Source organism: Vespula vulgaris, chromosome 1, assembly GCF_905475345.1.
Source record: "Vespula vulgaris chromosome 1, iyVesVulg1.1, whole genome shotgun sequence".
In the NCBI taxonomy this organism is placed as follows: Eukaryota; Metazoa; Arthropoda; class Insecta; order Hymenoptera; family Vespidae; genus Vespula; species Vespula vulgaris.
The window spans coordinates 8,910,526-8,937,538 of record NC_066586.1 but is presented as its reverse complement, the minus strand read 5'-3'; the positions used below and the strand labels follow the sequence as shown (position 1 = coordinate 8,937,538).

General features: G+C 29.1%; 3 protein-coding genes across 12 annotated transcripts in view; 2 read left to right on the top strand and 1 right to left on the bottom strand.

Moving 5' to 3' along the window:
* LOC127067587 (protein sidekick) overlaps window positions 1-9,430 on the top strand; it is a 28,045-nt gene extending 18,615 nt beyond the window's left edge. For 4 of the 6 annotated variants that reach the window (XM_051002696.1, XM_051002688.1, XM_051002721.1 and 1 more), the window contains 18 exons: window positions 71-267; window positions 348-557; window positions 635-889; window positions 991-1,219; window positions 1,331-1,633; window positions 1,706-1,886; window positions 1,962-2,177; window positions 2,252-2,448; window positions 2,544-2,740; window positions 2,820-3,059; window positions 3,147-3,344; window positions 3,418-3,559; window positions 3,645-3,923; window positions 4,156-4,176; window positions 4,714-4,871; window positions 4,959-5,121; window positions 5,196-5,524; window positions 7,169-9,430. In XM_051002696.1, the coding sequence (XP_050858653.1) occupies window positions 71-267; window positions 348-557; window positions 635-889; window positions 991-1,219; window positions 1,331-1,633; window positions 1,706-1,886; window positions 1,962-2,177; window positions 2,252-2,448; window positions 2,544-2,740; window positions 2,820-3,059; window positions 3,147-3,344; window positions 3,418-3,559; window positions 3,645-3,923; window positions 4,156-4,176; window positions 4,714-4,871; window positions 4,959-5,121; window positions 5,196-5,524; window positions 7,169-7,411 (3,758 nt within the window). In that variant the 3' untranslated portion in view covers window positions 7,412-9,430. The remainder of the gene's footprint in view (window positions 1-70; window positions 268-347; window positions 558-634; window positions 890-990; window positions 1,220-1,330; window positions 1,634-1,705; window positions 1,887-1,961; window positions 2,178-2,251; window positions 2,449-2,543; window positions 2,741-2,819; window positions 3,060-3,146; window positions 3,345-3,417; window positions 3,560-3,644; window positions 3,924-4,155; window positions 4,177-4,713; window positions 4,872-4,958; window positions 5,122-5,195; window positions 5,525-7,168) is intronic. The other 2 variants (XM_051002732.1, XM_051002702.1) reach the window with 1 other exon arrangement.
* Window positions 9,431-10,461: 1,031 nt separating this feature from the next.
* LOC127067620 (probable aminoacyl tRNA synthase complex-interacting multifunctional protein 2) lies at window positions 10,462-12,587 on the bottom strand. Of its 2 annotated transcripts, none has more exons than XM_051002802.1 (4): window positions 12,231-12,587; window positions 11,266-11,412; window positions 10,942-11,188; window positions 10,462-10,853 (listed from the first exon to the last, which is right to left on the bottom strand). In XM_051002802.1, the coding sequence occupies exons 1-4, from the start codon at window positions 12,426-12,428 to the stop codon at window positions 10,486-10,488; spliced, it is 960 nt and encodes a 319-aa protein (XP_050858759.1). In that variant the 5' UTR covers window positions 12,429-12,587; the 3' UTR covers window positions 10,462-10,485. The 2 variants fall into 2 exon arrangements, with proteins under 2 accessions (XP_050858759.1, XP_050858763.1); XM_051002806.1 differs by having other exon boundaries at window positions 12,249-12,587.
* Window positions 11,889-26,763, top strand: LOC127067568 (nucleosome-remodeling factor subunit NURF301). Of its 4 annotated transcripts, none has more exons than XM_051002650.1 (28): window positions 11,889-12,165; window positions 14,180-15,231; window positions 15,637-15,919; window positions 16,002-16,210; window positions 16,337-16,711; window positions 16,793-17,992; window positions 18,121-18,311; window positions 18,435-19,058; window positions 19,189-19,376; window positions 19,459-19,789; window positions 19,902-20,211; window positions 20,282-20,417; window positions 20,727-21,007; window positions 21,083-21,223; window positions 21,316-21,429; window positions 21,513-21,721; window positions 21,818-22,069; window positions 22,212-22,428; window positions 22,513-22,842; window positions 22,939-23,124; window positions 23,201-23,425; window positions 23,527-23,836; window positions 23,970-24,174; window positions 24,257-24,516; window positions 24,685-24,852; window positions 24,980-25,175; window positions 25,288-25,372; window positions 25,504-26,763. In XM_051002650.1, exons 2-28 carry the CDS (start codon window positions 14,193-14,195, stop codon window positions 25,704-25,706), a joined length of 8,268 nt encoding a protein of 2,755 aa, XP_050858607.1. In that variant the 5' UTR covers window positions 11,889-12,165; window positions 14,180-14,192; the 3' UTR covers window positions 25,707-26,763. The 4 variants fall into 4 exon arrangements, with proteins under 4 accessions (XP_050858607.1, XP_050858615.1, XP_050858631.1 ...); XM_051002658.1 differs by lacking the exon at window positions 11,889-12,165 and adding an exon at window positions 13,367-13,510; XM_051002674.1 differs by lacking the exon at window positions 11,889-12,165 and having other exon boundaries at window positions 13,630-15,231; window positions 20,760-21,007.
* Window positions 26,764-27,013: the final 250 nt, after the last annotated feature.

Here is a 27,013-nt window from a genome sequence, read left to right as displayed (position 1 = left end):
CATAATATTATTTTTGATGTTATATTTTACTTGATACATTATTTGACTCATGTTGTTTTATTTTTTGAAGTACCTGAAGAAGTAGAAAATTTACAATTTGATGACATAAGTGATCGTGCCCTTACTGTGAAATGGAATCCTCCAAAAGAAATAAATGGAGTACTTATGTGTTATCAATTAAAATATATGATCAAGGACTTACCAGGATCTCTAAAAACTGAGAATTTCACAGCAGATATTCAATCAACAAAAGTGGAACATTTGCAAGTAATTATTTTTGTTGAAACTATATTAGTACAATTTTTTATTCATGTCATAAAATATTATATTTAATTCATTTTGCATAGGCACTGACTCATTACAAATTTGAAGTTATTGCTTGGACTTCAGTAGGACCTGGTAAATCTAAGGTTGCAATTATACAATCCGGTGTAGAACCTGTTTTGCCTGAGCCACCAACTAAATTGGCATTATCTAATATTGATGCATTTTCTGTGGTATTGCAATTTACTCCAGGTTTTGATGGAAACTCTTCTATAACAAAATGGACAGTACAAGTTAGTTTTAAATAATTTTTGGATTATAATTTTATTTGAAATTATCAAAAGAAGAAATCGTTTTGATGTTTGTTTAGGCGCAAACAGCACGAAATTCAACGTGGTACAACATATATGAAGTTTCCGACCCTGATGCTAGTACAATCTCAGTTGGTAGTTTAATACCTTTTATGCAATATAAACTTCGTTTGATTGCTAATAATGTTGTTGGTCCTTCACGACCCTCAGAACCAACAAAAGAATTTCAAACTATTCAAGCACCACCTTCTCATCCTCCAAAGAATGTTACAGTTCGAGCAATGAGTGCTACAGAGTTGCGTGTTAGGTGGATTGTAAGTTTGTGTAGTTCATTTATTAATAATAATACATTTCATAATTTCTTAATAATAATTGCGTTAACGTAATATAACAATTTTAATGTCCTTTTATATAGCCTTTACAGCAAGTTGAGTGGTACGGAAATCCACGTGGCTATAATATCACTTATACAGAACTCCGAACGAATGTATCAAAAAATATTACTATAGAAGATCATACTGCAAATTCTTATATTCTCGAAAGTATGAAAGGTTATGCACTTTATGAGATAGTGATGCAAGCATTTAATGATGTCGGATCATCTCCATTAAGTCCTAAAGCTATTGAAAGAACTCGTGAATCAGGTAACTTTATAAACTTAATACTTTACATTTATTACTCAAATCAATTTTAAGTTTGTGTAGATTATTATTCGCAATATAAAAAAATGATAATATATATAATTTTTGTTATAGTTCCTTCCTCTGGACCAGTTAATGTAGAAGCAAATGCTACTTCTTCTACAACTATACTTGTTAAATGGGGTGATGTACCTATTGAACATCAAAATGGTTTAATAGAAGGTTTTAAAGTTTACTATGGAGCTAACTCTAGGTCACCATTTCAATATAAAAATATTCCAAGTAATACAACGTTCACAACAACTTTAACAGAATTACGAAAATTTGTACAATATCACGTACAAGTATTAGCTTATACAAGATTAGGTGATGGTACATTGAGTATGCCCCCGGTGCGAGTTCAAACTTTTGAAGATGGTATAAATAAATTATTATAAGATATATATTTTTTTTTGCATGTAAAGTCCTTTCATCAGAATTTTATTTTAGCTCCTGGACCACCATCAAATGTGTCTTTTCCTGATGTGAGTTTTAGCACAGCACGCATTATATGGGATACTCCAGATGATCCAAATGGAGAAATTCTTGCATATAAAGTCATGTTTCACCTTAATAACAGTCAAGATCATCAATTCTCAAAAGAATTTCCAGCTTCTGATAGAACCTTTAGGTAAAATTACTGATGACAATATTAATATATATAAATATAATTTATGAATTTAAATATTTCGTTTTGTTTTTACAGAGCTACTGGTTTAGAACCAGAAAAATATTATATGTTTTCCGTCACAGCACAAACGCGACTTGGATGGGGTAAAACAGCATATGCTCTTGTATTTACAACAAATAATAGAGAACGACCTCAACCTCCATCAATACCTCAAATAAGTAAATCACAAATTCAAAGTCGTCAAATAACATTTAGTTGGACACCAGGTCGTGATGGTTTTGCTCCTTTAAGGTATATTGGTATATATTTAAAGTATTAAATATAGAATCACATAAAAAAATTGAAAATATTCATACTGGTAATAGATATTATACGGTGCAACAGTCGGAAAATTCTGGACCATTTCAAATGATTCCTGAAAGAGTGGATCCCTCCTTAACATCTTACACTGCAAATAATTTAAAACCATTTACGTTATACCAATTTCGTATACAAGCAACTAACGATATAGGACCCTCAGATTGGAGTACAGAATCAATTCCAGTACAGACGTTACCAGCAGGTGTGTAAATTAATATAAATCATAAACATAAACAATCGGTATATACATTATACAATACAGAGTAGTTAGGTATCATTTATAAAATTTTTATATAGCCCCTTCACGAGGTGTAACTGGATTAAAAGTTGTACCTATCACAACATCAAGTATAGAAGTATATTGGAATACTATTGATGAAATATATTGGAGTGGTGATCACAAAACAGGTGGTTATCGTGTAGTTTACCAACCAGTATCTGATTTTCCAACAGCTCTTCAAGCAACACCAAAAGAGGATATATTAGGAATAAAGGTTTATTTAAATTTGTTTGTTTCTTTAAAGATTTTTTTTTTTTGTAATAAAACAAATGCATTTATTTATTTCATTATAGGAAACAAAAATGATATTAAGTGATTTGACAGAAGATAGATACTATGAAATTATAGTGTTACCATTTAATTCTGAGGGTGAAGGTCCTCCAAGTCCTCCAGTTACTGTATATGTAGGCGAAGCAGTACCCACAGGGGTGCCTCAACATGTTAAAGCTGAATCTATTTCTTCTACAGAAGTGTTATTACGTTGGAAACCTCCACAAGCAAATATGCAGAATGGAGATCTGCTTGGATACAAAGCAAGTTGTTTCAGTTTTATCTATGTAACTAGTTGTAATTTTTATCTATTTATATAAATTAATACTAAATCTTTTAATTGAAAATAGATATTTTACTTGGTAACTGATTCGCCACAAAAATTAGAAAAAAAACAAGAAGAAGAAATAGAAGTTGTACCAGCATCCTCATTAACTCATAGCTTAGTTTTCCTCGATAAGTATACAGAATATCGTATACAAGTATTAGCATTTAATCCTGCTGGTGATGGTCCACGATCTCCAGCAATTACTGTGAGAACAAAACAAGTATGTAATGGCAAATATTTATTTAACGTAATTAATATATATTTCATATAAAAATTCATGCAATTATTTATAGGATATACCAGGACCACCTAACAATTTACAATTCTCCGAAATTACAATGACAAGTTTACGTGTTTCTTGGGAATCTCCAAAAATGCGGAACGGTGAAATAATTGGTTATGTAGTAACTTATGAAACAGCAGAACAAAATGATCGTAAGTTTCTCTAGTTTTTTATATTACATTAAGAGTATTTAAAATGTTAATATTTTTATATTACATTATCGATACATTATTAAAGGTTTTAGTAAACAAGTTAAGCAAAAAATAACAGAAACTAGTTTACTCATTCAATCGTTAGAAGAAGAAGTTATGTATACTTTCATGGTTCGAGCACAAACTATTGACTTTGGACCTCCAATATGTGGTAATGTTACCACTGGACCACAAGATGGTTCTCCAATGGCACCCAATAATCTTGCTGTTACTAAAACTGTTTCAAGTGTAGAATTGCAATGGACAAATGGAGCTTCTGGAAAAGGGCCCATTTTAGGATATTACATTGAAACAAGACGTAAAGGTAAAAGTAACCTTTCTTCCTCATAATATCTTATAATACTTCTTTATTTGAAAAAGAATAGTAAAAAGGAATTGGAATTATCTCTATATCTTCATTATAATTTAATAATTTATCAAATTATGAAAAAGTACAGAAAATTAATCAAACTTGTATTATGCATATTTTATATGCTAGTATATTTTTATTTATTTTTCACATATGTATTAACTCTGATCTTTTTATAACAATACAGCAATGGAAGAGTGGCAGCATTGTAAGTGTCACTGCACGTGTATTTGCTGAAAATCAATCATTATACTAGATTTGTTAAATAATAACATGTACATCAGTAGAAAAAAATAGTTACTTTTTTGACAAATATATATGCTAGATTTGCTGTGTACATATAAGTTTTACTAAAGTATATCTTTTGTAAATATTTTGATTTGATTTGATTATTTTGTAAATATTTTTGATCTAAAAATATTTAGTATATACATATTTAACAAAATGCATGATCATGTTCCGGCATGACATTGTTTAAAAATCCTATTAGATATTTTTAAACTGTGCTTAGCAAGATTTAATTCTAAGTTGATTTTAATATCTCCCATTTATTAGTATTAATATATATTTCATCCTTATATTATTCATATATAATATAATTATTGATTTCAACTTTTTTATTAACTTGATAAATATTATATACTTTATATATTTAATGTTTAATTTATTTAATTAGTTTCATTTTTATCGAGATTTGTTAAAAAAGCTATTAAAATAAATGTAATCTTTTGTTTATGCTACATAGATGATACACGTTGGCAAACAATAGTACGCAGTAGTAATGGGCCTTTGACAGAATACACAGTGTCTTATCAAAATTTACTTCCGTCCACTTCATATCTGTTCAGAGTAATATCTTATAATCGATATGGCATTAGTTATCCAGTGTATTCTACGGAAACAGTATGTGATTTGTTTATTTATACTTCTTTTTTAACATAATTAACTATATTGACTTTATTAAATAATATTTACTTTATTTTTTACTAGATTTTGACACCTTCAAAATTATATTTGGAATATGCTTATTTACAACATAAACCATTCTACAGGCAAACCTGGTTTATGGTAACATTAGCTGCTATATCAATCATTATTATAATTATGGTTATAGCAGTTTTATGTGTAAAGAGTAAAAGTTACAAATATAAGCGTAAGTTAATATTCATAAGTATTACTACAATTTTACCAAGATGCTTTAGTAATATAATGTTGTATAATCTTTAGAAGAAGCACAAAAAACTCTTGAAGAATCTATGGCCATGGATACTGATGATAGACAAGAGTCAGATTTAGAACTATATCGATCTCGACAAGGGGGTGGTAGTGGCATAACTGCAGGAAATACTTGTGGAACTTTAAGCAAAAGAAATACATTAGCACGAAAATCCATGCATCCACCTCCTCCTACAATGTTAGGTAAATCTCCCCCTAGACCTTCACCTGCTTCAGTTACTTATCATAGTGATGAAGAAAGTCTTAAAGGCTATGATGAAAATCCTGATGATAGTAGCGTCACAGAGAAACCTTCAGAAATCAGCTCTACAGATTCTCAGGTATTATTTACTATTTAATAATCATTCACTCTCTGCAAGAATACTATCAGACATAGTATAAAATCATACAAGTCTGTATTATAAAAATGAATTTCTCCTTATTACGTATAAAGTGTCATCATTTACGTCAAGAGATGTTCTTTAATGCAAAATTTTTATTAATATTTCCAAGAAATATTAGAAGAATATATCAAAATATCTCTTATCAGCCACGATAAAATTATAAGACAAGTGCTGTTTAATGTAAAAAAAATAACACATAGTTTATTTTTATTACTTATGAGTAATGTGTGTTGTCATCTTTATTTTTTATTACTTTTAACATTCTTTTCGGTAATGATTATGCAATTTTTTAAATTAAAAATTGTTTTTTCGTTTAAACATTACCACTCCTTTTCAATACAGATTTTTAACTCTTCTGTATTATTAAACTGCTTTCCTCTTGAGTATAATCCCCAACAAGTTTCAATAATATTTATGTTAGGGGATCTCACGGGCCATAACAAAATGTCTATTCTTTTACTATCAAAGTAAACTTGCACTAGTTTTGCAGTATGCACAGCTGCATTATCTTGCTGGAAAATGAACTTTTGTTTCACTATCTTCTATGCATGTTTTGATAATTGCTTATTAACTATGTCTATATAAATTTATTATTCATTTTTGTGGAAATGAATTCAATATTTGTTTTACTATGGTAGCCTATTGCCGCTCATACCATAACGCTACCGCCATCCATTTGTCACCTTTGTAATAAAACTTCCTCCTTCCTTAAATCGTGAAAATAATAATTTAAACTATCTGGTCCATCCAAATTAAAACTAAAATTTTTGACAGAAAAGATAATTCTTCATTTTTTGCATCAGTGTGACCATTGTTTTGCGAACTTTAATCTAGTTTCTTTATGTTTCTTAGGTAAAAATAGTTTTTTAACATTTTACGCCTTTTTAAATTTTTGGAACTCTATTATATGTAACACAGTTTGAACACTTACTTTTACACCGGTTTCTACTGCTATTTGCTGTGCTGTTAATGCAGAATTAGAGGCATGTTTTAATATTGCTCGTCTGTCTCGGGAAATTGTTGCTTTGGATGTTATCACCTGGATGTTTTTTAATATAATTTATACTATTTTTTAAATAGTTATATATCATACAACAATTTCATTCTAATTTTTTTTTGAAATTTCAGTCATAGAATAGTTTTTATCTCTTAAATTATCAATTATCTTAATTTCATTTTCGTTCAGTTTTTTTCCATGTGGCATGTTATAAAACAATAAATTTGACACACTAAATATTATCTTTAACGTTACATGTTTAATATTGACAATTTGAAAGAAAATTTAATTTGCACCCTGTTCCTGTTTGAATACTTGATGGAAACAGTCTTATAGTTTTGTCGTGACTGATAAGAGATATTTTGATGTATTTTTATATTTTTTGGAAATATTAATAAAAATTTTGCGTTAAGAACATCTCGTGATATAAATAATGACACTTTATACGTAAGAAGAAGAAATTCTTTCTTATAATACAGACTTGTATGATTTTATGCGATATCTTATAGTATCGGCGCGTAGTGTATTAACCATTTTTAATTGTTAGATTATACATTTATAATTATATCATATATGTGTTTCAGGGTTCTGAAAGTGAGAATGAAAGTGTACAGTCAGATCCACATTCCTTTGTGAATCATTATGCAAATGTAAATGATTCATTAAGACAATCTTGGAAACGTCAAAAACCAGTAAGAAATTATTCTTCATATACTGATTCTGAACCCGAAGGTAGTGCAGTTGTTAGTTTAAATGGTGGACAAATCATTATGAACAATATGGCTCGATCAAGAGCTCCATTGCCTGGTTTTTCATCATTCGTATGATCAGAATGCAATAGTTAAAATTAAATAAGTATTAAATACGGTTAAGGTATCTCCTTAACATGACAATATCTAAACATGACTTTAAAAATGACACTATCTAAAACATGACTTTAGAGCAATGTCATTTTTTTATATAGAGTTAAAGACTTATATGGAAACACGTATTTACAAGTGTTTCACGCATGCAAAAGTTGTAGAGTTAATAACTTCAACTTTAAAGCTTTTGACATCCTCGTATTGTGATATATTATATTGATACACGCGCGCGCCCTTATATACACATTATTTATCATTTAAAGTAATATTGTTTTTCATATACAAATACACTATAATTTTCATTCAATAATATTACGTAAGTATATTATACAGATTTGTAGATATACATAATAGATGTGTATCTCTCTTTTATTTTATACTATCATTCCTTACTTATTTCAAAAGTCATGAAAATATATATGTAAAATAATTTTTAGTAATATTTCCAGATCTATGTTTATAGATAAAAGAATATATGAAATGCAAGATAAAGAATAATTATTATGTTTGAGCATTGATTGTGAATGATAAAATAGTATGAATTTTGTATTAACGTCTGAAATATTTAGTCTATTTCATATTAAAAATGTTTTTCACTTCATAATAAATCTATTCGTAAATATAAATAAACTAAGTATCTAATCGGAAATATATGGAATTTTATAATATCGTCTATCATATCATTTCTTACTATTTATATTAAATGTCATTATATGCATCATATTTCAAAGCATGAATTTCTAATCACAAATATGATGTAGAAAAAATATATCAATGACAGGGTAGCACTATTTCACCAAACTTAATATTATATGACTTTTTAAGGAAATACATGTGCATGATGCTAAAAAAATAAATAAAATTGAAATCCCAGGTGATAATTGAAGTATAAGTATATATGCTAGTTTTTAAATTAGTACTATCAGTAGAAAAATATTATTAGAATTAATATTGTAAAGAAAATAATATGATAAACATTTTCATGAAACAATTTTTGATATGGACTTTAACATAAAAATATTCAATACTATGCTGTTAGCAAGCATATATATATATATATATATATATATATATATATATATATATATATATAAAATATGTATCTTCCATACAAGTAATACGATGTAAATACTTTTTTATTCTTTTCTACTATTTTTTCTTTAGCCAGAATATGTTTTATTTTTCTTTTTGTAGATCATTTGGGATTTTAACTTTTAATTAAGAATTTCATTATTATAAATAATGTTTTTAGAGCAATGCACTGATAATTATCAGTTTTCAAGACTATATTAATATTCAAAATTATGCATTATAGATAAAATTATAAATTATTACAAAAAATATAAGATGCAGAGGTAGAACATATAAGAATATATAAGATCAGAAGTCAACATGTGATACATACTACTGCCTCATATTATCACACCAAGTATTTTAAAATTGTAAAATGCCATTTATAATGAGCACTAATGTTTAATATTAATAATTACTTGTATCCATCAGAATATAATTCAGATTGATAAATCTAAAAACATAAATGCTATATATATGCTATATATATGAGGTAATGATATTGTACATATATACCTTATTTGGAAAGGAAATGAATGTATTACGTATAAAAATTAAGTTCTATGCTTTATATATTTATCTAAATAATCTGGATATTTTTATGATTACAATAATCTATATTTAAATTTATAAATAACTATTTATTTCAATTTCTCGTTTTATAAATAATAAAGAATAATTCGTTACTTATATTCGTAGCAAATGAAATAATTTCTTCTATACATTTTATAAATTCAGATTAATATATAATTCTGGTTTTACTAATAAGACTAAAAATTCCATACAAATTATTTAATGTATAAGAAAAGTTAGTAATTTAATTTTATAAAACGATGAGTTGAAATACTTGGAAATATGTAAAAAAAAAAAAAAAAACATTTATTTTAATTAAATTGTAAGAAATTTGTTTATTATAGCTTATACATAACTAATAGTAAGATCAACAGCCATTTTGTAATTATGCCATCATGTGTCCTATGTTATATTATAAAAAAAGGAATGGAAATAAGAAAGACAAACATAAACTTTAAAATAAAATACATTATGATAATATAAAATTGTTGCATTTAATAATGCACTTAATAAAATCATTAGTATATAGTTTGTAGGAAAAATTAAAAAATAATAAAAGTTTCGATAATATATAGTGCTCTGCTGGTCAGTAGATTGATTAATTAAATGTTTTTAAATCAAGATCAGTACATATCGTACTTTTATGTCTTGTAAATTTATCTTTTCACATTCATTTATTTTTCTGCTTATTGACGTACTCGAAACAAAATGTTTATTTATGATAAAAGTCAACAAATATTGATTCATGTTTGTTTCATATGATGTACACTACTACATTATGATTATTGTGCCTATTAAATATAGTGATTTATGTATGAAATGATATGCTTTGATAAGATTTTGGAAGAACTAGATAAAGCAGTATTATCTGTAATAATAATACTAATAATTTAATCATAAATACTTGTAAGTACTTTTTTATCCTTTTGTACAATGCATTATATTCCATTTATTAATATGTATTTTATTTATAAAACTCTTGATGACAAAGAATTTTCTCTTTCTTATTTCCACTTTCCAATTAATATAATTTTTGTACTTTTATAATATTATTAAAATTATTATATTAGAAAAAGATAAATTAAAAATTATTAAAATAGAAAAGGAACTTTCATCACTGCCAACAAACTTTATAGTTTTTTTAAAGTCTTATTTTAATTTTATAATTAATCTATTTAGAAAATGATGTATCTTTCATTAAAAAATTACACAAATTTAAAAGAATTGATGATATAAATATTACTCCTATTTTTATTTTATAATTTAAATATATAAGGTATAAAAATGACATATCTATAATAGCAGTATAATATACAACAAAATTAAAAAATACAAATGAAATGTTAAATGTAATTTTAAAGAAATGCATATTATATATTGTACAAATAATGCATTTATTTGAAAACTTTTTCACAAGTATTAATCCATTTTTTAAGACTTGATGGTAGATTTTGTACAGAAATTTGTTTAATTACAGACCATACAGCAATATCAACAATATTTGGTTCATTTTTTCCAAACCATTTATTTGTTCCTAATTTTTTTGTAATAAGTTGCAATATCAATTGCTGCTTTTTTAATGATTTTTCTATTTGTAGACAATAGCAATAATCAAGTACAGTATCAAGTACGTTTGCTTGCACAGGATCTAAACAATTGTCAAAATTATCTGTATTCAATACCCTACTTATATATCTTAAAAAGTTAACTTCACCAAATAAAGAATAATTATATAATCCAGTGACAAATTCGAGATCCTCAACTGTAAAATTAATATGATAAAAATTCATGTTAATTGAATTTTGCATAAAAATATATTCATTTATTAACATTATTATTATTTAATTTACCTTCTTTCCATATGAGGAATAAATTTATTACATTTGGCTTAGGTGGATTTATATCACAGATATATATCTGAGGTACAGTTCCAATGACACTTGAATGAACATATGACTGCAATTTTATATTAATATCATTCCAAACTTTTGGAAGTGCTAATATGGAGTATGGTGGTTTCTTTGGATTTACATTTACTATTAAATTAACATTGATTGATTTAAGTTCATAATGTACGCCAGAAAGCATATTATTTTCCTGTTGATAATTTTATAAAATAATAAGGCATTATTATTTAAAAGAATATATAAAATTACGAGTTAATAATTATTTACCTTCCTAACGTAATCTGCTGGCAACTTTACATGATTTGTATGTTTTAAAAGATCGCAAAGAGTAGATACCTGTTTCTTAAGTTCTGCTAATTGAGCTAAAATTTTTTCTTGTCTAGCTTCTAATAAAGCATATTCTGGTAATGGATTCTGCAAATAATCATGATATTTGAGATACATATACATTTAGTTCTATTATTTAAGTATAAGTACGATGCCACAATCAAGAATTTTAATATATGCTGAATTATAAATTAATATTATCTTATATTTTTTAAAGAATATATAATAGCACTTTAGATCTAAATACGTATACTTATAATAAGTATACTCAAATGTTAATATACTATTATACTAATATACTTGTCTAAAGACTATCGTTACTATAAAACATATTTTTTTATTCTACTATACTCCAAAAAGATTTCAAAAACTTTGTCCTTTGTATTATAATAATTGTATTTATACAATTATCATAATTATTTTTAATGAAAAAGTCTCTGCTTTTTAAATCTAACATTTGAATGTCATTCTATATTAATATTTTTCTATGTTGATATTTATATAGTTTCATTTCTTAGTTCTTATGTATCTTTGGTTATACAACTGTACTTTTGTAGCTTTTAGTGCAGTTCTAATTTAGTAAGCTTGCCATTCTTCTGTTACAATTGTCACTATATTGCACTGTTACCAGAAGCAGAGTTATTTTTCACAGTAGGCACTCGCATTAGATCCTGTTATACGAAAAATTGGAGGGGCAAACATCGATCAAGCTTCGAGAACCATATTCTCGGTCGATCGTGATCAGTACTCGTGGAAATTTTGGGAGGAGTCATGCACGACAGGTCGAAGAAAGAAGAAACATTGATTCGTGCCATGGCCAGTCGCCGTGCGAGTAAACGGGTAAATTCAGCTTGTTATTTAATGTCATTTTATATCAATAATGGATACTAGAAAAAGATGGAAACCTTCAAAAATTCGATAACCTGCTCTGTAACATCGGCAACGATCTTGATCCCTGTTCCCATATGGTCGCCTCTTCCACATTCTCCGTGAATATTTTTCATCTCGTATATCCTGTTCGTACGACGTGACACATCGAGCAAAGAAATGATCGGTTTCATTGTATACATCGTGGTTTCGCTGCTTCTTTCAGTCAGTCTCATATTGAATATATAAAAATCACGTTACACGTGTTCGTCGAATCGATCGCACTTCTGTTCTCGTTTCGTATTTTTCGAACTTGTTAGACAGCCATCTTTATTGGTTGTTTCTATCTGTTTCTATTGCTTTTTACCATCCTTGTCCCCCTCTCCTCTCTTTATATGCCCTTGTACCAAGTATTACTACATCCGTTATACAGATATTTTCAAGCATAGATGGCATTGCTGTAGCTTAACTAAAATCATTTTTCCACTTATATACTTATCTCTTTAAAAAAAAAGGAGATTTTTAACGTGGAGATGTTCTGCAATATTTTATACAAATAATGTATTGCAGAGAGTAATTTTTGAAATAATAAATTCACAAAAGTTAAAGATTTTCTTTTTATGTATTTATCCAAAGTTCGTTGATAAAAAAATTTGTTAAAGCCGTTGTCACAAATATTATTATTAGTGCACTAAACTCGTATCTTCTTAAAATGTGAAATAAGAAATATATATTATCATTTACACAATATTTTACTTTGTATTTTTCTTCGTTTAATAACTATGCTTGACTACTAGAATCAAATATGTAGATATTATAGTACTTCATTTTATTAATATTGTGTATAAAGCAGATAATACTTGTTTATTAGTTAACTTATCTATAAAATTAAAGAAATATTAAAATGAAACATATTCAAATTTCATGATTCCTTGCCATTCAGTTTTATTCTATACAGATGGCGTGGTTGTTAATATTTGTTTTAATATGTATAAAAATAATGTTTAAATTGATCTATTGAACAAATATATCGTTACGATGTTTTATGCATTCGAAAAAAGAAAATTTACATTGTTTAACTAGACATTATATTTAAATATACATTTTTTAAAGCGGTCATTGATTTGGTCAAAGTGGTGTCCTCTGTCGAAGCTTCTATTAAACTAAGGTTAGATTGGCAGATCTTTCGCGGGTTACGGCTGTTTTCTCGTCTGTGAATCAGTCATTCCTTTATCAAAAGTATTAAAAGAAAATTAATTAACAGTGGTTAACATATAATTTTGACGAACGCGTAATCGCAATCTCACATTGAATAAAGGTGAGGACGACGGTTCGTCGGAAGTGCGGTTAGAATCGCATTTTTTTTTTGAACGCGCATGTCGCCACCTATGGTTGATTTGATAAGGTTTTCTGTAGTTACGGTGAAAGAGATTGGATCTTGCATACGTTTTGCGTGAATGCGGAAAAAGAGGAAAAACTTATGCATAGTTTACTTTTAATTGATCGGCCTTCTTTAGAAATTCGTGTGCCATATTAGGGTCTTTCGTCAAAAGGAAAACGACGAGTTTTTGTTTAGATCTCGGCTATATTTGTAGCAGATGCGTTTCGAGGACTGACATGGCGGCGATTCGATGAACCAATTGGAGCAGCGCTCTCTTAGAGAAGGCCGTGTTGTAAATTCCCCTTACATTCCGCGTCAGCGAGCTATTCCGTACTTCGTTTTGTCGTTATTGCTGGTAAATCTTTTTTATCAAGAGGAAGAAGTGATAGTTGTCGATCGGTGGTATTGAGGGGTGGCTTCACAAGATTTCAACGGGACGTTAATAATGAGAAAATTGTGTTTGGTCACGTGACCGTAGCCGAAAAATGGCGCAAAGATCAGAGTACAAACATGGGTTCCATTTCGTTGCTGCGGTGTCATTTGTATTTGTTTACAAGCGCGCCTTTTCACAAAACACGTGTTAAGTAAGTGCCATTTTTTTGGCAGTGGGTGACAGACAATGACGGGAAGAGGTTCCAAAAGACGGGGCCGACCACCGAAGTCGGTGGTCATGGAAAGGCCCAAAAAGTTTCAATATCACCTTATGAAGAAACCAAAATATTTGCAAAACAAGGATTCAGAAACGCCAAACTCCCAACCGAGTACACCAACGGCGTCAAGACCCTCTTCACCAGTGGAAAGTGAAGAAAGTAGACGTAGTACACGAAATCGAAAATCTCGTGGGCCGAGGGATAGGCACTCGCGTAAAGGTGGTCATTCTAGTTCAGGTGCATATCAGCGCCGAGGTTACAATCCGAATGTGGATTACCATGACTCTGAATATCACTATGGATCTGATTTTGGTGATGAATCCAGTGAAAAAAGTGAAGTAGAAGAAGATCCTTTACAAAGCGACATAGATTCTTCTGAGAGTATGGAAGAACCTGATCCATCTAGCGATAGTGATTTTTCTCTCTCTAGTTATAGTACGACCAGTGGTACACCCCGCAAAACACTTTTGAGTCAACAACGACCACCAAGTCCAGAGCCGTTATGGCTACAGAATAGAGAACTTCCTTCTCTTACGCCACCAAAATCTTCAGATGACTTATTGGTTCCTAAGGAACTTGTTATGCCATCTCTTTCCATTTATGAGGTATTAAGACATTTTCGTACATTGGTGCGTCTTTCTTCGTTTAGATTCGAAGACTTTTGTGCAGCTTTAATGTGTGAGGATCAAACTAATTTATTAGCTGAGATTCATATTATGCTAATCAAAGCACTTCTACGAGAAGAAGATTCGCAACAGACGCATTTTGGTCCATTAGATCAAAAAGATTCTGTTAATGTGAGCTTGTATTTTGTTGATTCAATGACTTGGCCAGAAGTTTTACGATCTTATGTTGAAAGTGATAAAAGTTTTGATCAAAACGTTCTACAAATTTTAACAACTTCTGAATATCCTTTTACATCTACTGAAAACAGAATCAAGGTCTTGCAATTTTTAACAGATCAGTTCCTGATAACGAATCCAGTTAGAGAAGATTTATTGCATGAAGGTATGATAAATAATATGTTAAATATTATAGTAATACATTTTATGTTATATAATAAGAATTTGATTTAGCAAGATACAATATCATTTATTTTGATATAATCAATCATATTATTATAATCAGCAGGATAACACTTATTGTGACCATGCTGATAGTTTACTATCACTTTTAATTGATATGTTATAATTATTAGTTTCTATTTTTTAAATTGTAATAATGGAAATTATGAATTAAAGTATTTATTAATATTTATATACTTATTTAATGTAACAATACGTTAAAATAATTCGAATTTTGTATAAATAATTGATATTTTCCATTTGAGATATATAATATTTTTGTATAATGCATGTAAAATAAAAATTTCATATAACAAATGTAGAGAAAATATAACTAAATTTTTTTTAGGAAATATGCATTATGATGACCATTGTAGAGTATGTCACCGTCTTGGAGATTTATTATGCTGTGAAACTTGTCCAGCTGTTTTTCATTTAGAATGTGTTGAACCTCCATTAGTAGATGTTCCTACAGAAGATTGGCAATGCAGTACTTGTAAAGCTCACAAAGTTACAGGAGTCGCTGATTGCATTCCTGATGTTGAAAAAAATGGTTCTTTATGTAGACAAGAACATTTAGGTTTTGATAGACATGGCAGAAAATATTGGTTTCTTGCAAGAAGAGTTTTTGTGTAAGATTCCTATTTTACAAATCGTAACAAAATCGTTATTTTATATTGTTATCTACATTATGGCTATACTACAATTTTATAGAGAAAGTGAAAATGGAGAAGTTTGGTATTATAGCACGCCATTACAATTAGAAGAATTAATGCATTGTTTAGATCGTAATGAAATGGAAGTTGCACTTTATCGTGAATTATCAGATTATAAAGATGAAATTGTACGTCAAATGGAACTTACAGAATCAATTACTAATCAATTCAAGGGTAACAAAAAATCGTACTTAGAAGTAGAAAATAGTGAGTATTGTATATTAAGCTCTTTATAATTACTTACATTATTATTTGTATAATATTAATAGTATAGTTAACATATATAACATAATGAATTACATAAACATAATAAACATTTTAATAATAATATAGGTCTCATACAAAAAATGCAAAAAGAACGTCAAGAAAAGCAGGAAAAAGAAGAAGAGGAAAAGAAAGAAAAACAAAGGCAAGAAGCTGAAGAAATGGTACGCAGGATACACGAAGGTTCTGATTCTTTAGAAGAACGTCTAGCAGCAACAACAGAACAAGATAATAAGGGGACAATAGAAGAGCAAGTGACAACACAAGTACCAGAGATGATAGCTGAAAACATTGAAGTAGATGGGGCTACTAATGATGTACCTACTACCTTAAATACTGATGTGGCAAGTAATACTGTTAAACCTAATACTACATCATCATCTGAGGAGATGGAAGAAGAAACAGTGGAAGGGGAAGAAAATGTTTCGAAAATAGGCAAAGACGGTAAGTTTTGCTTTCCTCTTTTCTGAAGAAAAAGTTTATAGCAATTATATAGAAATATAAAATGGAATTTATCTTTTCTAGGTAAGAAACATACTATAGTAACACGATCAAAAACAGGTTCTTTACAACCTCGTACTTTTAATATGGATGATTTAAAACGACGAAGTACCGCTTCGATGTCAAGAGAAGAACTTGAAAAATTAGATAAGAGTTTGAAAGAAGAAGGAGAAAATACTAGATTGACAAGACAAAAAGCACACCAGATTGCTTCTGGCACACATCTTTTTAAATTGGGAATGGACAACAATTTTAAATCATATGTTAATCAGTATAGCACTAATCCTATTGCTTTGAATAAAATTCAACGAAATGAAGAACGCGATAAGAAGCGCCACTTGTCACATAAATTTTCTCTTACACAAGCTTCAGAATTCAAGTGGGTTGGAAGCTTAACAGGAACTCGCGCTCTTTTAGTTAGTACCCTTCGGCAAACCATTCTTCAACTTGAAAGCAGTATACAAGCTCCATTTATGCATACAAACTGGCCACTTTTACGCAAACCATGGACTACTGCAGTAGGTGCATGTATAAACCCAAGAGATTTTGCGCGAGCACTCATTGTATTACAAGCATGTATAAAAGCAGTTGTATTTGCTAGTGTTTGGCATGACCAACTTGGACATGTAAAATTGCAAAGGGTGACTGCACTTGAGCGAGAAGAGAAAAAACGTCAAGATAAAAAAGAAAAGAAAGAAAAAGAGGATGAGGAAGAGCGTAACAGATTATTTAATTTTGTTAAATATACGTTAGGTTTAAAACATCAAGTATGGAAACAAAAAGGCGAAGAATATAGAGTTCATGGACAAGGAGGTTGGTTATGGGTGTCAGCAAGTCGACGATATAGATTTAGTGATATGAGAAAGTTAGGTTTAAGAATTGGGCCACAAAAAATTATGGTGCAAATTAGAGATCAAGGTGGAATAAAAATATTAGCTTTGGATCCTCCTACTTATGAGTTTTTGATTAAAGAATATTGTTCAAGTTCGGATGAAAAAAATGATATAGATAAAATAACAGTAAAAAAAGAAACGGATGATTTGTCAATGGAGGAATTATCTACTGATAATAGTACAAAAAAGATTAAGCAAGAATGTAAAATGGAAAATGTTAAAGCTGAAGAAAATGCAGAAATTAAACAAGAGGTGGATAAAAATGGGCCAGTAGTAGTTCCTAAAACAGAACAAACGGCAATCAAACAAGAAATTAAAATGAATCTATCCTGTAAGTGTATTATATATAATAAATATCAAATATATATAATAAATATCAAATGATGTATTATCTTTATAAATTTATAAATTTATAAATTTATAAATTTATGAATTTATTAAATATTATGTTTTCTCAAGTTTTAGCTGGCATGAAAATTGAAAAAGTTTTTACACCGATTAAAGAATTTGAAGAAATTGACATAACAAAAGCATTAACTACACCTGGGAGACTTCATTATCCCAAAATTGGGAAAAAAACTAGAATTGATGACTTTCTTGCACGTAGAACACATTTAAAATTACTAGAAGAGAGAAGATTGTTACAATCTGTTAGTATTTTTTTGATGATGTTTATTTTTTCTCTTTTCTTTCTATATTTTATATGTGTTCTTGTTTGATTTATCATTTCTTAGCATCGTATATGTGTAGGTAAATAAATATATTTTGTACAGGAGAAAACCAAGGAACCTACAGGGCAAACAGGTAGTCACAAAATAGTAGATGGTGACACTGATGTTGATATAGAAAACAATGATGAAAGTGATACTGATGGTGGGGATGGTTCTTTACAATCCATACTGTCTGGTAAACAACAAGTTAATAAAACAATGTCATCAGCAGCAAAAGAAATGTTAAATGCAATAGGAAAACGCATTCAACAAGTTAGAGGACAATATGCGAATATTATGAAACTGGGGAAGAATGGAAGTTGCTATTCACAATATTGCAATATGACAACTACGCCAGGAAAAATTGCAATTACAGCACAAAGTTTAACATCTACATGTTATTCTCCAATATGTCTTCAGAAAGCAAGATTAAAACGTGATCTTATAGCATTATTACGAAAGGCAAATGCCTTAAACAATAATCAAGTACCATCTCACATGTCACTAAACAAAACCGATGGAAATGACGAGGCTAAAGATGCAATCAGAAGAGATTTAGAATCTGCTGTTGCTTCAGCAACTCACTGTACTGAAGAATTTCAAACAATAAATGTAACTATAAATAAATCATCAAACTTCAAAGATGGATCAGCACCTAGTGCTAAAAAAACAAAATTGGAACATAAAGTATGTATTACTACATGTTTTAGTAATTAATTTATTTATTTCGAAGATTCATTATGAAATAATTTATATTACTTAACAAAATAAAAGTTATTGTAATAGCACATAATATAACAAGAATAATTTTTTACAGGGGTCAGAAAATGATTCTAATTTGAATAAAAGTGAAACTATAATTACAACAAAAAGTAATGTTGTGACAACAGCTACAGTAACTACTACTCAGCAAACGATTAAAACAGTTGATGGTATTGTACAAAGTATGCAGGAAAGCATTACTTCTCATAATTCAACTACATTTTTATCAGAAACTAAAACTAGGTATTATAAGATATCTTTTTTATGTATCTTGCATGTATCAAAAAGGCATAAATCTTAAATAATAAACATATGACTTTTTCAGTAATTTAAATAATGTAGGATCAAAAACAACGATTATTAACAAGAGAGGAAGAACAGTACAACGAAGTACAGTAACTAAGGAATTAAATGCTGATGGAACTGAAAGAATATATACTGCCAGTTCAGCAGAAGGAAAAGTTTATTTAAAAAAAGTTGCAATTTCTTTAGCTGATAGAAGAAAAAAACGAACACCAGTAAAATATCCTTTATGTTCAACATTTTGTACAAAAAATAAACGTCGTAGTATTTTACTTCTTCCGCAACATGAATTACGAAAATTAGCCAGAGTTGGTGGACGAACACCAGTTCAAGGCTTTCATCACATGGCTAAGGTGTGTGTATGTGGTGATTTATATATATTATATATAGTACTAAATAATATTACTTTTTTCATGTCAATATTTATAATAAATTAAAGATTATCTTATTTCTTATAAATTTTAGGCAAACCTATCAGTATGGCCGTATCCTTGCCCCAGACCATTATTTAAGACATGCTGGTTATATCGAACAGTTGGTTTAAAATCTTTAGCTGCAGCAGCTCTTCAATTAAGAATATTATGGGCATGTTTGCGTTGGGATGATATGGCAGCAAAGCCATTATCTACAGACGGAAAACATCAAATTACAACAGATACAGAGATTATGTCATTAGAGATCCTAAAACATCGTCACGTTGGCCAATTTTTAGATAGAGCACAATATTTGCGTCGAAAAGTTGTTATACCCTTAGAACTTCCAAAACAAATCAGAGGTATTTACAAATAAGTTTATATATTACTTGTTCTATCTTCTTTTATTTTATCTTGTTTCTCGTTCAAAAGAAGTAACATCTATAAGAAGTGGATTAAGGAAGAGGAAACGACCAGAATCACCGCAAAGCACTGAGCCGCAAGTTACAGAAGAATGGGTTGATGAAGATAAATTGGAACTATGGGAAATCAAACAATATGGTGATAGGTTAGCAATATATTTTACGATTATTTGTGTATTATAATGAAAATTAAAATACAAAACTGCTTTTGTGATGTAGAACAATTGCTTTTTTTTTTTTTTTTAAATTACTAACTTTTATATGATTAAGGCATTTATTACGATAAATTGCAATTTTTGTTTTAGTTTGCTTATCATAAAATTGCTTTTTGTATAGTTAGATGGAAAGCATGCTATATTGCCGAGATCAAATAAATTAAATATATTATCAGAAAATACCTTTCCTTGCCTAACACCATCTTGTACTAACACTTCGCTTGGTGTGTGTCTCTTCAGGTTAGAGAAGGCTAATGCCCAGATTATTACTAGGAGTCGTTCGGGTGTACCACAATCTGTTGTTGTTGGTCCAAACAGAAATGCTGGATCAAATTCTGGTATTGATCAACTTGTTAGTGGTAAAGCAACTCCTGAAGAAATTAAAGAAAAAATGGAACAACAATTACGTATGCAAAGGGCTGCACATCAACAGAAAAGAGCTTTGGAAACTCTTAAAAGCCCAGCTAATTCCTCTTCCTCAAACACACAACTTGTTAAAGTTACAGCAAATTCTACCCATGGTATTGTTATAGTATTATTCGATAGTTACAATTGATTAATAGTGTTTAAAATAATTATTTGATTTATTTTTATAGATGGTTCAGTTAAATTAGTTTCCAAAGTTGCAATACCAGCAAGTCCGAATAGTGGAAGTAAGTCGCAATTAACTTCACTTCTAACAACGCCAACACAAAATAAAACATTTATTGGAACAAGACGTATATATATGGCAAAATGTAAGTTATTTATAAAATTGTTATTCTTATTTTTGATGTATTGCAATCATTCTATTATAATAATCATCACTATATTTTCACTAAATATATAGCAGCTGATGGAACAACAAAGGTCGTTTCTGGTCCTACAAGTATTTTACCAAAGACGTCTCAAACCCAATCAGGAAATCAACAGCAGTCTTTAATTAAAGTTTCAGGTCAAGCAGGTAAGAAATTTCTTTTAAAATGTTTAATTTTATAAATATGTTGTTTTTATAATTTATGAATATTTTCATCTGTATCATTTCAGGGACACCTACAGGTACTGTACAGCACATACAACAAAGAGTACAAATTTTAAGAGGACCTGATGGTAAATTACAAGTTCGTGGATTAATGCCTGGTCAACAATTAGTACAGATGCCAGATGGAAAATTGCATGTATTGAATACAGCACAAGCTATTACTACCACTATTGCACATACTACTGGTACTACTTCAAGTACACCAATTACACAGGTATTTGTTTCGTATTCCTATATTATAATTTAACAGATCATAACAACAAATTAGAATTAAAAATTATTAATTATTCGTAAAAATATGTGATTTTAGACTAAAACAGTAACAGCTAGCTCAGCTAAAGTCTCCACATCAAGCGGTGCTACATCTAGTAAAAATAGTCCAGCTAAAGTTGTAACTACTTTGTCACAAGTATCAACACCACAACAATCACAAACACAGTCGCAACAAGTACAAAAAATTGGGAAATCTTCCACTGTAACAATAGCAAATGTTACTTCTACGCAACCTGCAAAAAGTGCAATAGTTGTTGCTAATACTGGTCAAATTGTACAGGGAGCGCAGGTATTTATCTTTATATATTTTAATTTATTTTAAGTTCACATGAGATTATTAAAATATCAAATAATATATTGTTAAATTTATTTATTATATATAAGAATTTATAAGCTTTACAATGTCCAGTGTTATTTGAATTAATATATAGGTAATATCTTCGGGTAGTCAAGTTTTAAGTGGAAATCAGATAGTAGTCACTAATGCTAATTTGGCTCAACAACTTGCATCCGGAAAAGCACAATTAACAACAATCGGTGGGCATCAAGTTGTAATTCGTAGTACACCAACAGGAAATCAAATTGTACATTTAAATTCATCAAATAGTAGCATTATAGTAAAAAATGCTGTTTCATCTAATAAACAAGGTAATTTTCTTCTTATCTGTATGTACTTTTCTTTTATCAAACACGCTCATAAAACCATGTTATTTTTACTATGTATTTTTATAGTTCCAGTATTGCAAACCACTCAAATAGTAACATCAACAATAGCACAAACACCTGAAACAACAAGTGCAAATATTACTTCTAATTCACTAACTAGTACCTCATGTACTACGTCTACTACAAATCAAACTCCTACCGTTCCACCACCTGGAAGCATAGAAGCTTCTTTGTTAGCAGGTCAACCACCAGGTACAGTCATAAAATGTGTCACAGCTCAGGTAATACAAACAACGCAAGGACCGCGAATAGTTTTGCAAGGATTGCAAGGAGCCGATTTTACGCCGCAGCAACTTGCAATGGTGCAACAGCAAGTAAAACAACAATTATTAAAAGGTATTTCTTATACATAATTTTCTAAAAATAAAAACGAAAGCATAAAAAAAGAAAGTATGAAAAAACAAATCTTAATACTTTTTTTGTGATATATAGCTCAAGCAACTACAGGAAAGCAAGGTGTCTTAGGTCCTACAAAAATTTATTTAGCTGTTCAACCTGCACCAGGAAGCAATCAACAAGCACAGACATCTCAAACTTCTACAACAGCAAGTACACCTACTGTTCCTACATCAAAACAACAAGTACAACATCCAACTGATTCTCCACCACCAGCAACAGGTACAACAATTTCTTTTTTATACATATATCACAAAGGAAAGTTACAGCAGTTACAGTATTTACATTTGTGTTCTAGAGCCTCAAACTGATATAGAATCTATACCAGAACTTCCACAAGCATCAGTACCAAATTCTCCTGAAAAGCCAAAAGTGGTTGTACAACAAGTTGGTCGTGCGAATAATATTGTAACAGAAGAATCTCAAAAAGTAAACGTGGTTAATGGTCAGCAACCATCACAATCTGTAAAAGATGACTCTTCAACTAATAAATTTATTCTTACGCCAGATTATATACAACAAAGTATGGATTATATATTTGAAGTTATCAAAAAGAAACTTAATATCTGAAATTTATGCAATAATATTGATATAATTTAATTTTATTCTATTACTTTTTTTTAGCAATAAAAAATGCATTGAAACAAGAAAATCTTAATCCAGAAATAGAAGAGAAGTTATTACAGTTACAAAGATATCAAGAAAAACAAATGAAAGGAGGAATAGAGAGTTCGGTAACTAGCAATCAAACCCACAGTACACCTATTGTAACAACTCCACGTGCCCCATCTCGCAAAAGACCCGCACCCTCCAACATTCCACCAGTAACTACAACTTCAAATATACAGTTAATAACAAATGAAAAAGATACTGATTGGGCAGAAACTCCCAAAAAGAAATCAGCACCAAAACAAGAAAATCGTGAAATTCCAAAGTAAGCGGAATAGTTAATATAATTATTATAATTTTTTTATATAGTATTTTAAAATTGTATAATATTAGAAACAATCGTAATAATATTTGTTATTTTTAACTAATTATCATCTATTTATTTTGTGTAATGATAGAATACAGAAATTAAATGAACAATCAGAAAATGAATCTATATCTAAAAATCGAATTATAAAATTAAAAGATAACCAAGAACAAAGAAGGAAACAGCAGGTTCATTCAAGAATGCAAGTTTTATTGTTTCGACATAAAGAACTTCTCAAAAAAGATATACTTAAGAAAAGAGCTTTACTTGAAAAAGAATTACAAATAGATATTCAGGTATGTTCTAATCTTATTAGTTAATATCAGAAAGTACATGTATATGATATTTTTATTATCATTATACAAACTATAATTGTAGAAGGATCTATCAGTAGAATTAGCAACGAGAACAAAGGCAGAAAGACATAAACAGGATGAAGTTAAAGTAGGAAGTGCAAAACGTAAAGCAAATGCTCAAATAGCACAAGTAAGTCCACCTAATCGAGGTGGAAGACCAAAAAAACATAAGGCACAAGCAAATAGCAACACATCACCTAGTGCGTCATCTACTGCAACTCCAAGTAGAATTAAAAAAGAAAAGTTATATTGTCTATGCAGGACACCTTATGATGAAACAAAGTAAGCACTCTCTCTCTCCCCCTCCCTCTCTCCCTCTCTCTCTCTCTCTCTACGTATACGCGTGCGTGTGTGTATGTGCGAAAGGACGTTCGCATAGTACGTGCACTTATTTGCTCGTTATGTATATATATAATTGTGCCAAATTTAATTCATTTATTCATTATAAAGGTTCTATGTGGGATGTGACTTGTGTAATAATTGGTTCCATGGAGACTGTGTAGGTATCACTGAAGAAATGAGCAAATCTCTTTCAGAGTTTGTTTGTACAGAATGTAGACATGCACGAGATACACAGGAACTATACTGCTTATGTAAGCAACCTTATGATGAATCTCAGTAAGTAATCATTTTTTTAAATTATTAAAAATTAAAAAGAATTAAAGAAATGTTAAATTACTGTTATACATACTTATTAATTCTTTTTGGATTATTCATATATAAAATTAATTCTTATTTTCAATAGGTTTTACATTTGCTGCGATAAATGTCAAGACTGGTTCCATGGAAGATGCGTTGGTATTCTTCAATCAGAAGCAGATAATATTGATGAATATGTATGTCCAAATTGTCAACGTAATTCATCTGTTAATTTTGCGAACATGAAAAATCTCAATGCCAAGGATTTGGATTTACTGAAAAAACTAATTAAACAAATACAGGTATACAATCTATTGATTTAAATCTTACTCTTTTCTTATCTTTTATCTATATTGATATTTTGAAATGTATGCTCCATTTTAACAAAAATCTTATTTGTAAACTTATAATTAGGCACATAAAAGTGCATGGCCTTTTATGGAACCAGTAGATCCAAATGAAGCTCCAGATTATTATAAAGTTATAAAGGAACCCATGGGTATGTATTTGTACTTTTTGAAAATAAGTATTAATAAAATTTAATACAACACACATATAATATTAAAATATTAATATAAATGTGTGTGTATATATATATTTTTTTATTTGTATATATTACACTATTTTCAGATCTACAAACAATAGAGTTAAGAATAAATGATAGATCCTACAAGAAGCTAAGTGAATTTATTGGAGATATGACCAAAATATTTGACAATTGTCGATATTACAATCCAAAAGAGTCACCATTTTTCAAGTGTGCAGAGTCATTAGAAACATATTTTGTTCATAAAATAAAAAGTTTGAGGGAAAAATTTTCGGAGGGAAAATAAGCAATCAAAACTGTAACTATAAACGAGTGGAAGTGCAAAATTGGCAGTTAAATAGTGCAGTGTAACAAAAATGATCTGTGCCAGTACATGTAGAGATTGAAACTCAAGGTAGAGATAAGTATATAAAAGTAGGACATATTTATTAGACCTGTGTGAATTTTTATTTCCTTTAACAAATGAACTTCTGTCAAACTTATTCTGTGCAATGGGTTTTGGACTAGAATTTATAATTTCCTATTTCTTGTAACTATTCCAAACTGGTGGTAAATTACCAGTGATATATATATATATAATGAACTGCCTTGTTCACAGAAGGATATAAAGTAACTATAATTATGATGTAACATAGCTACTGTTGAAATGGTCTAAATAATATATGTGTAATGAATCTATTTGATTGACATTAATCAATTGGATCATTACTAAATATTTATAGTATCTAAAATATGACAAAACTAATTCCTTCAATAATTATACATAACAAAAATATCTTATTCTTCATCTATCTGTTTTGCAAGATTTTGTATAATAAAATTAGGCGTATAAAAGTTTATTAGAAAATAATAAGGTGAAAATAAGTTGATTTATAAAAATGAATTTGAAATGTAGAACACACATATTAGGTGAATGTTTACTGACATTTTTGATTGTTTACAATATTTTATTGCTTATATTTTCTTCTATAATTATAAGTTGTGGTTCAAAATTCATATAGTACAGGCGATATCATTATTTATAAACATATACATGTACTAAATGCATGTATAAGTAACTATGCATGCTACACAATAATTGCAGATATAATATAAAGTCGGTGCCACATTATATTTAGGATAATGATCAACAACTTTATAGTAAACTAATACAACGTGTTTTTTCAAACGAAGAGAAATTAGTGATTAAAGACCATTTGACTGTTTTTATTAACATGGTAATGGTCTGATTACTACTTCGTCATATAGCTCACTCATACAAGCGTTCTGTGTCGTATAGCTGTAAAACTATTTAGAACGCGCATAATAAATTGTACAAATTTGTTTATTGTACTCACAAGTAATTATTATTACATTGTTTTAATCACATAAATTTTCTATGAAATTGTTTATAAGCTAAACATATGATGTTAGGTTATAAGGAGTAAGCAGATACCTGCTTTGTACATACGTGAGTAGAAATGTCTATGAAAAACAAAAGAGCTTTGGTTTAGTATAATACAATACCGAAATCAGTTCAAACACAAAAAGCTGTTTTCAATACAGATATTGTTTATATTAAAACTATTAAAATATCATTGAACGATTGCTAAT

What these genes read in the sequence shown, in the direction of transcription:
- LOC127067620 (XM_051002802.1), bottom strand. Translation starts at nt 12,428, where the DNA reads ATGAGACTGACTGAAAGAAGCAGCGAAACCACGATGTATACAATGAAA. An exon ending in AGGTTATCGAATTTTTGAAG is followed by an intron (nt 11,413 to 12,230) that starts GTTTCCATCTTT and finishes GATTATTTGCAG; the next exon opens with AATCCATTACCAGAATATGC. An exon ending in CAGCAGATTACGTTAGGAAG is followed by an intron (nt 11,189 to 11,265) that starts GTAAATAATTAT and finishes AATTATCAACAG; the next exon opens with GAAAATAATATGCTTTCTGG.
- LOC127067568 (XM_051002650.1), top strand. Translation starts at nt 14,193, where the DNA reads ATGACGGGAAGAGGTTCCAAAAGACGGGGCCGACCACCGAAGTCGGTG. An exon ending in TTCTCCACCACCAGCAACAG is followed by an intron (nt 23,125 to 23,200) that starts GTACAACAATTT and finishes TTTGTGTTCTAG; the next exon opens with AGCCTCAAACTGATATAGAA. An exon ending in GAAAATCGTGAAATTCCAAA is followed by an intron (nt 23,837 to 23,969) that starts GTAAGCGGAATA and finishes GTGTAATGATAG; the next exon opens with AATACAGAAATTAAATGAAC.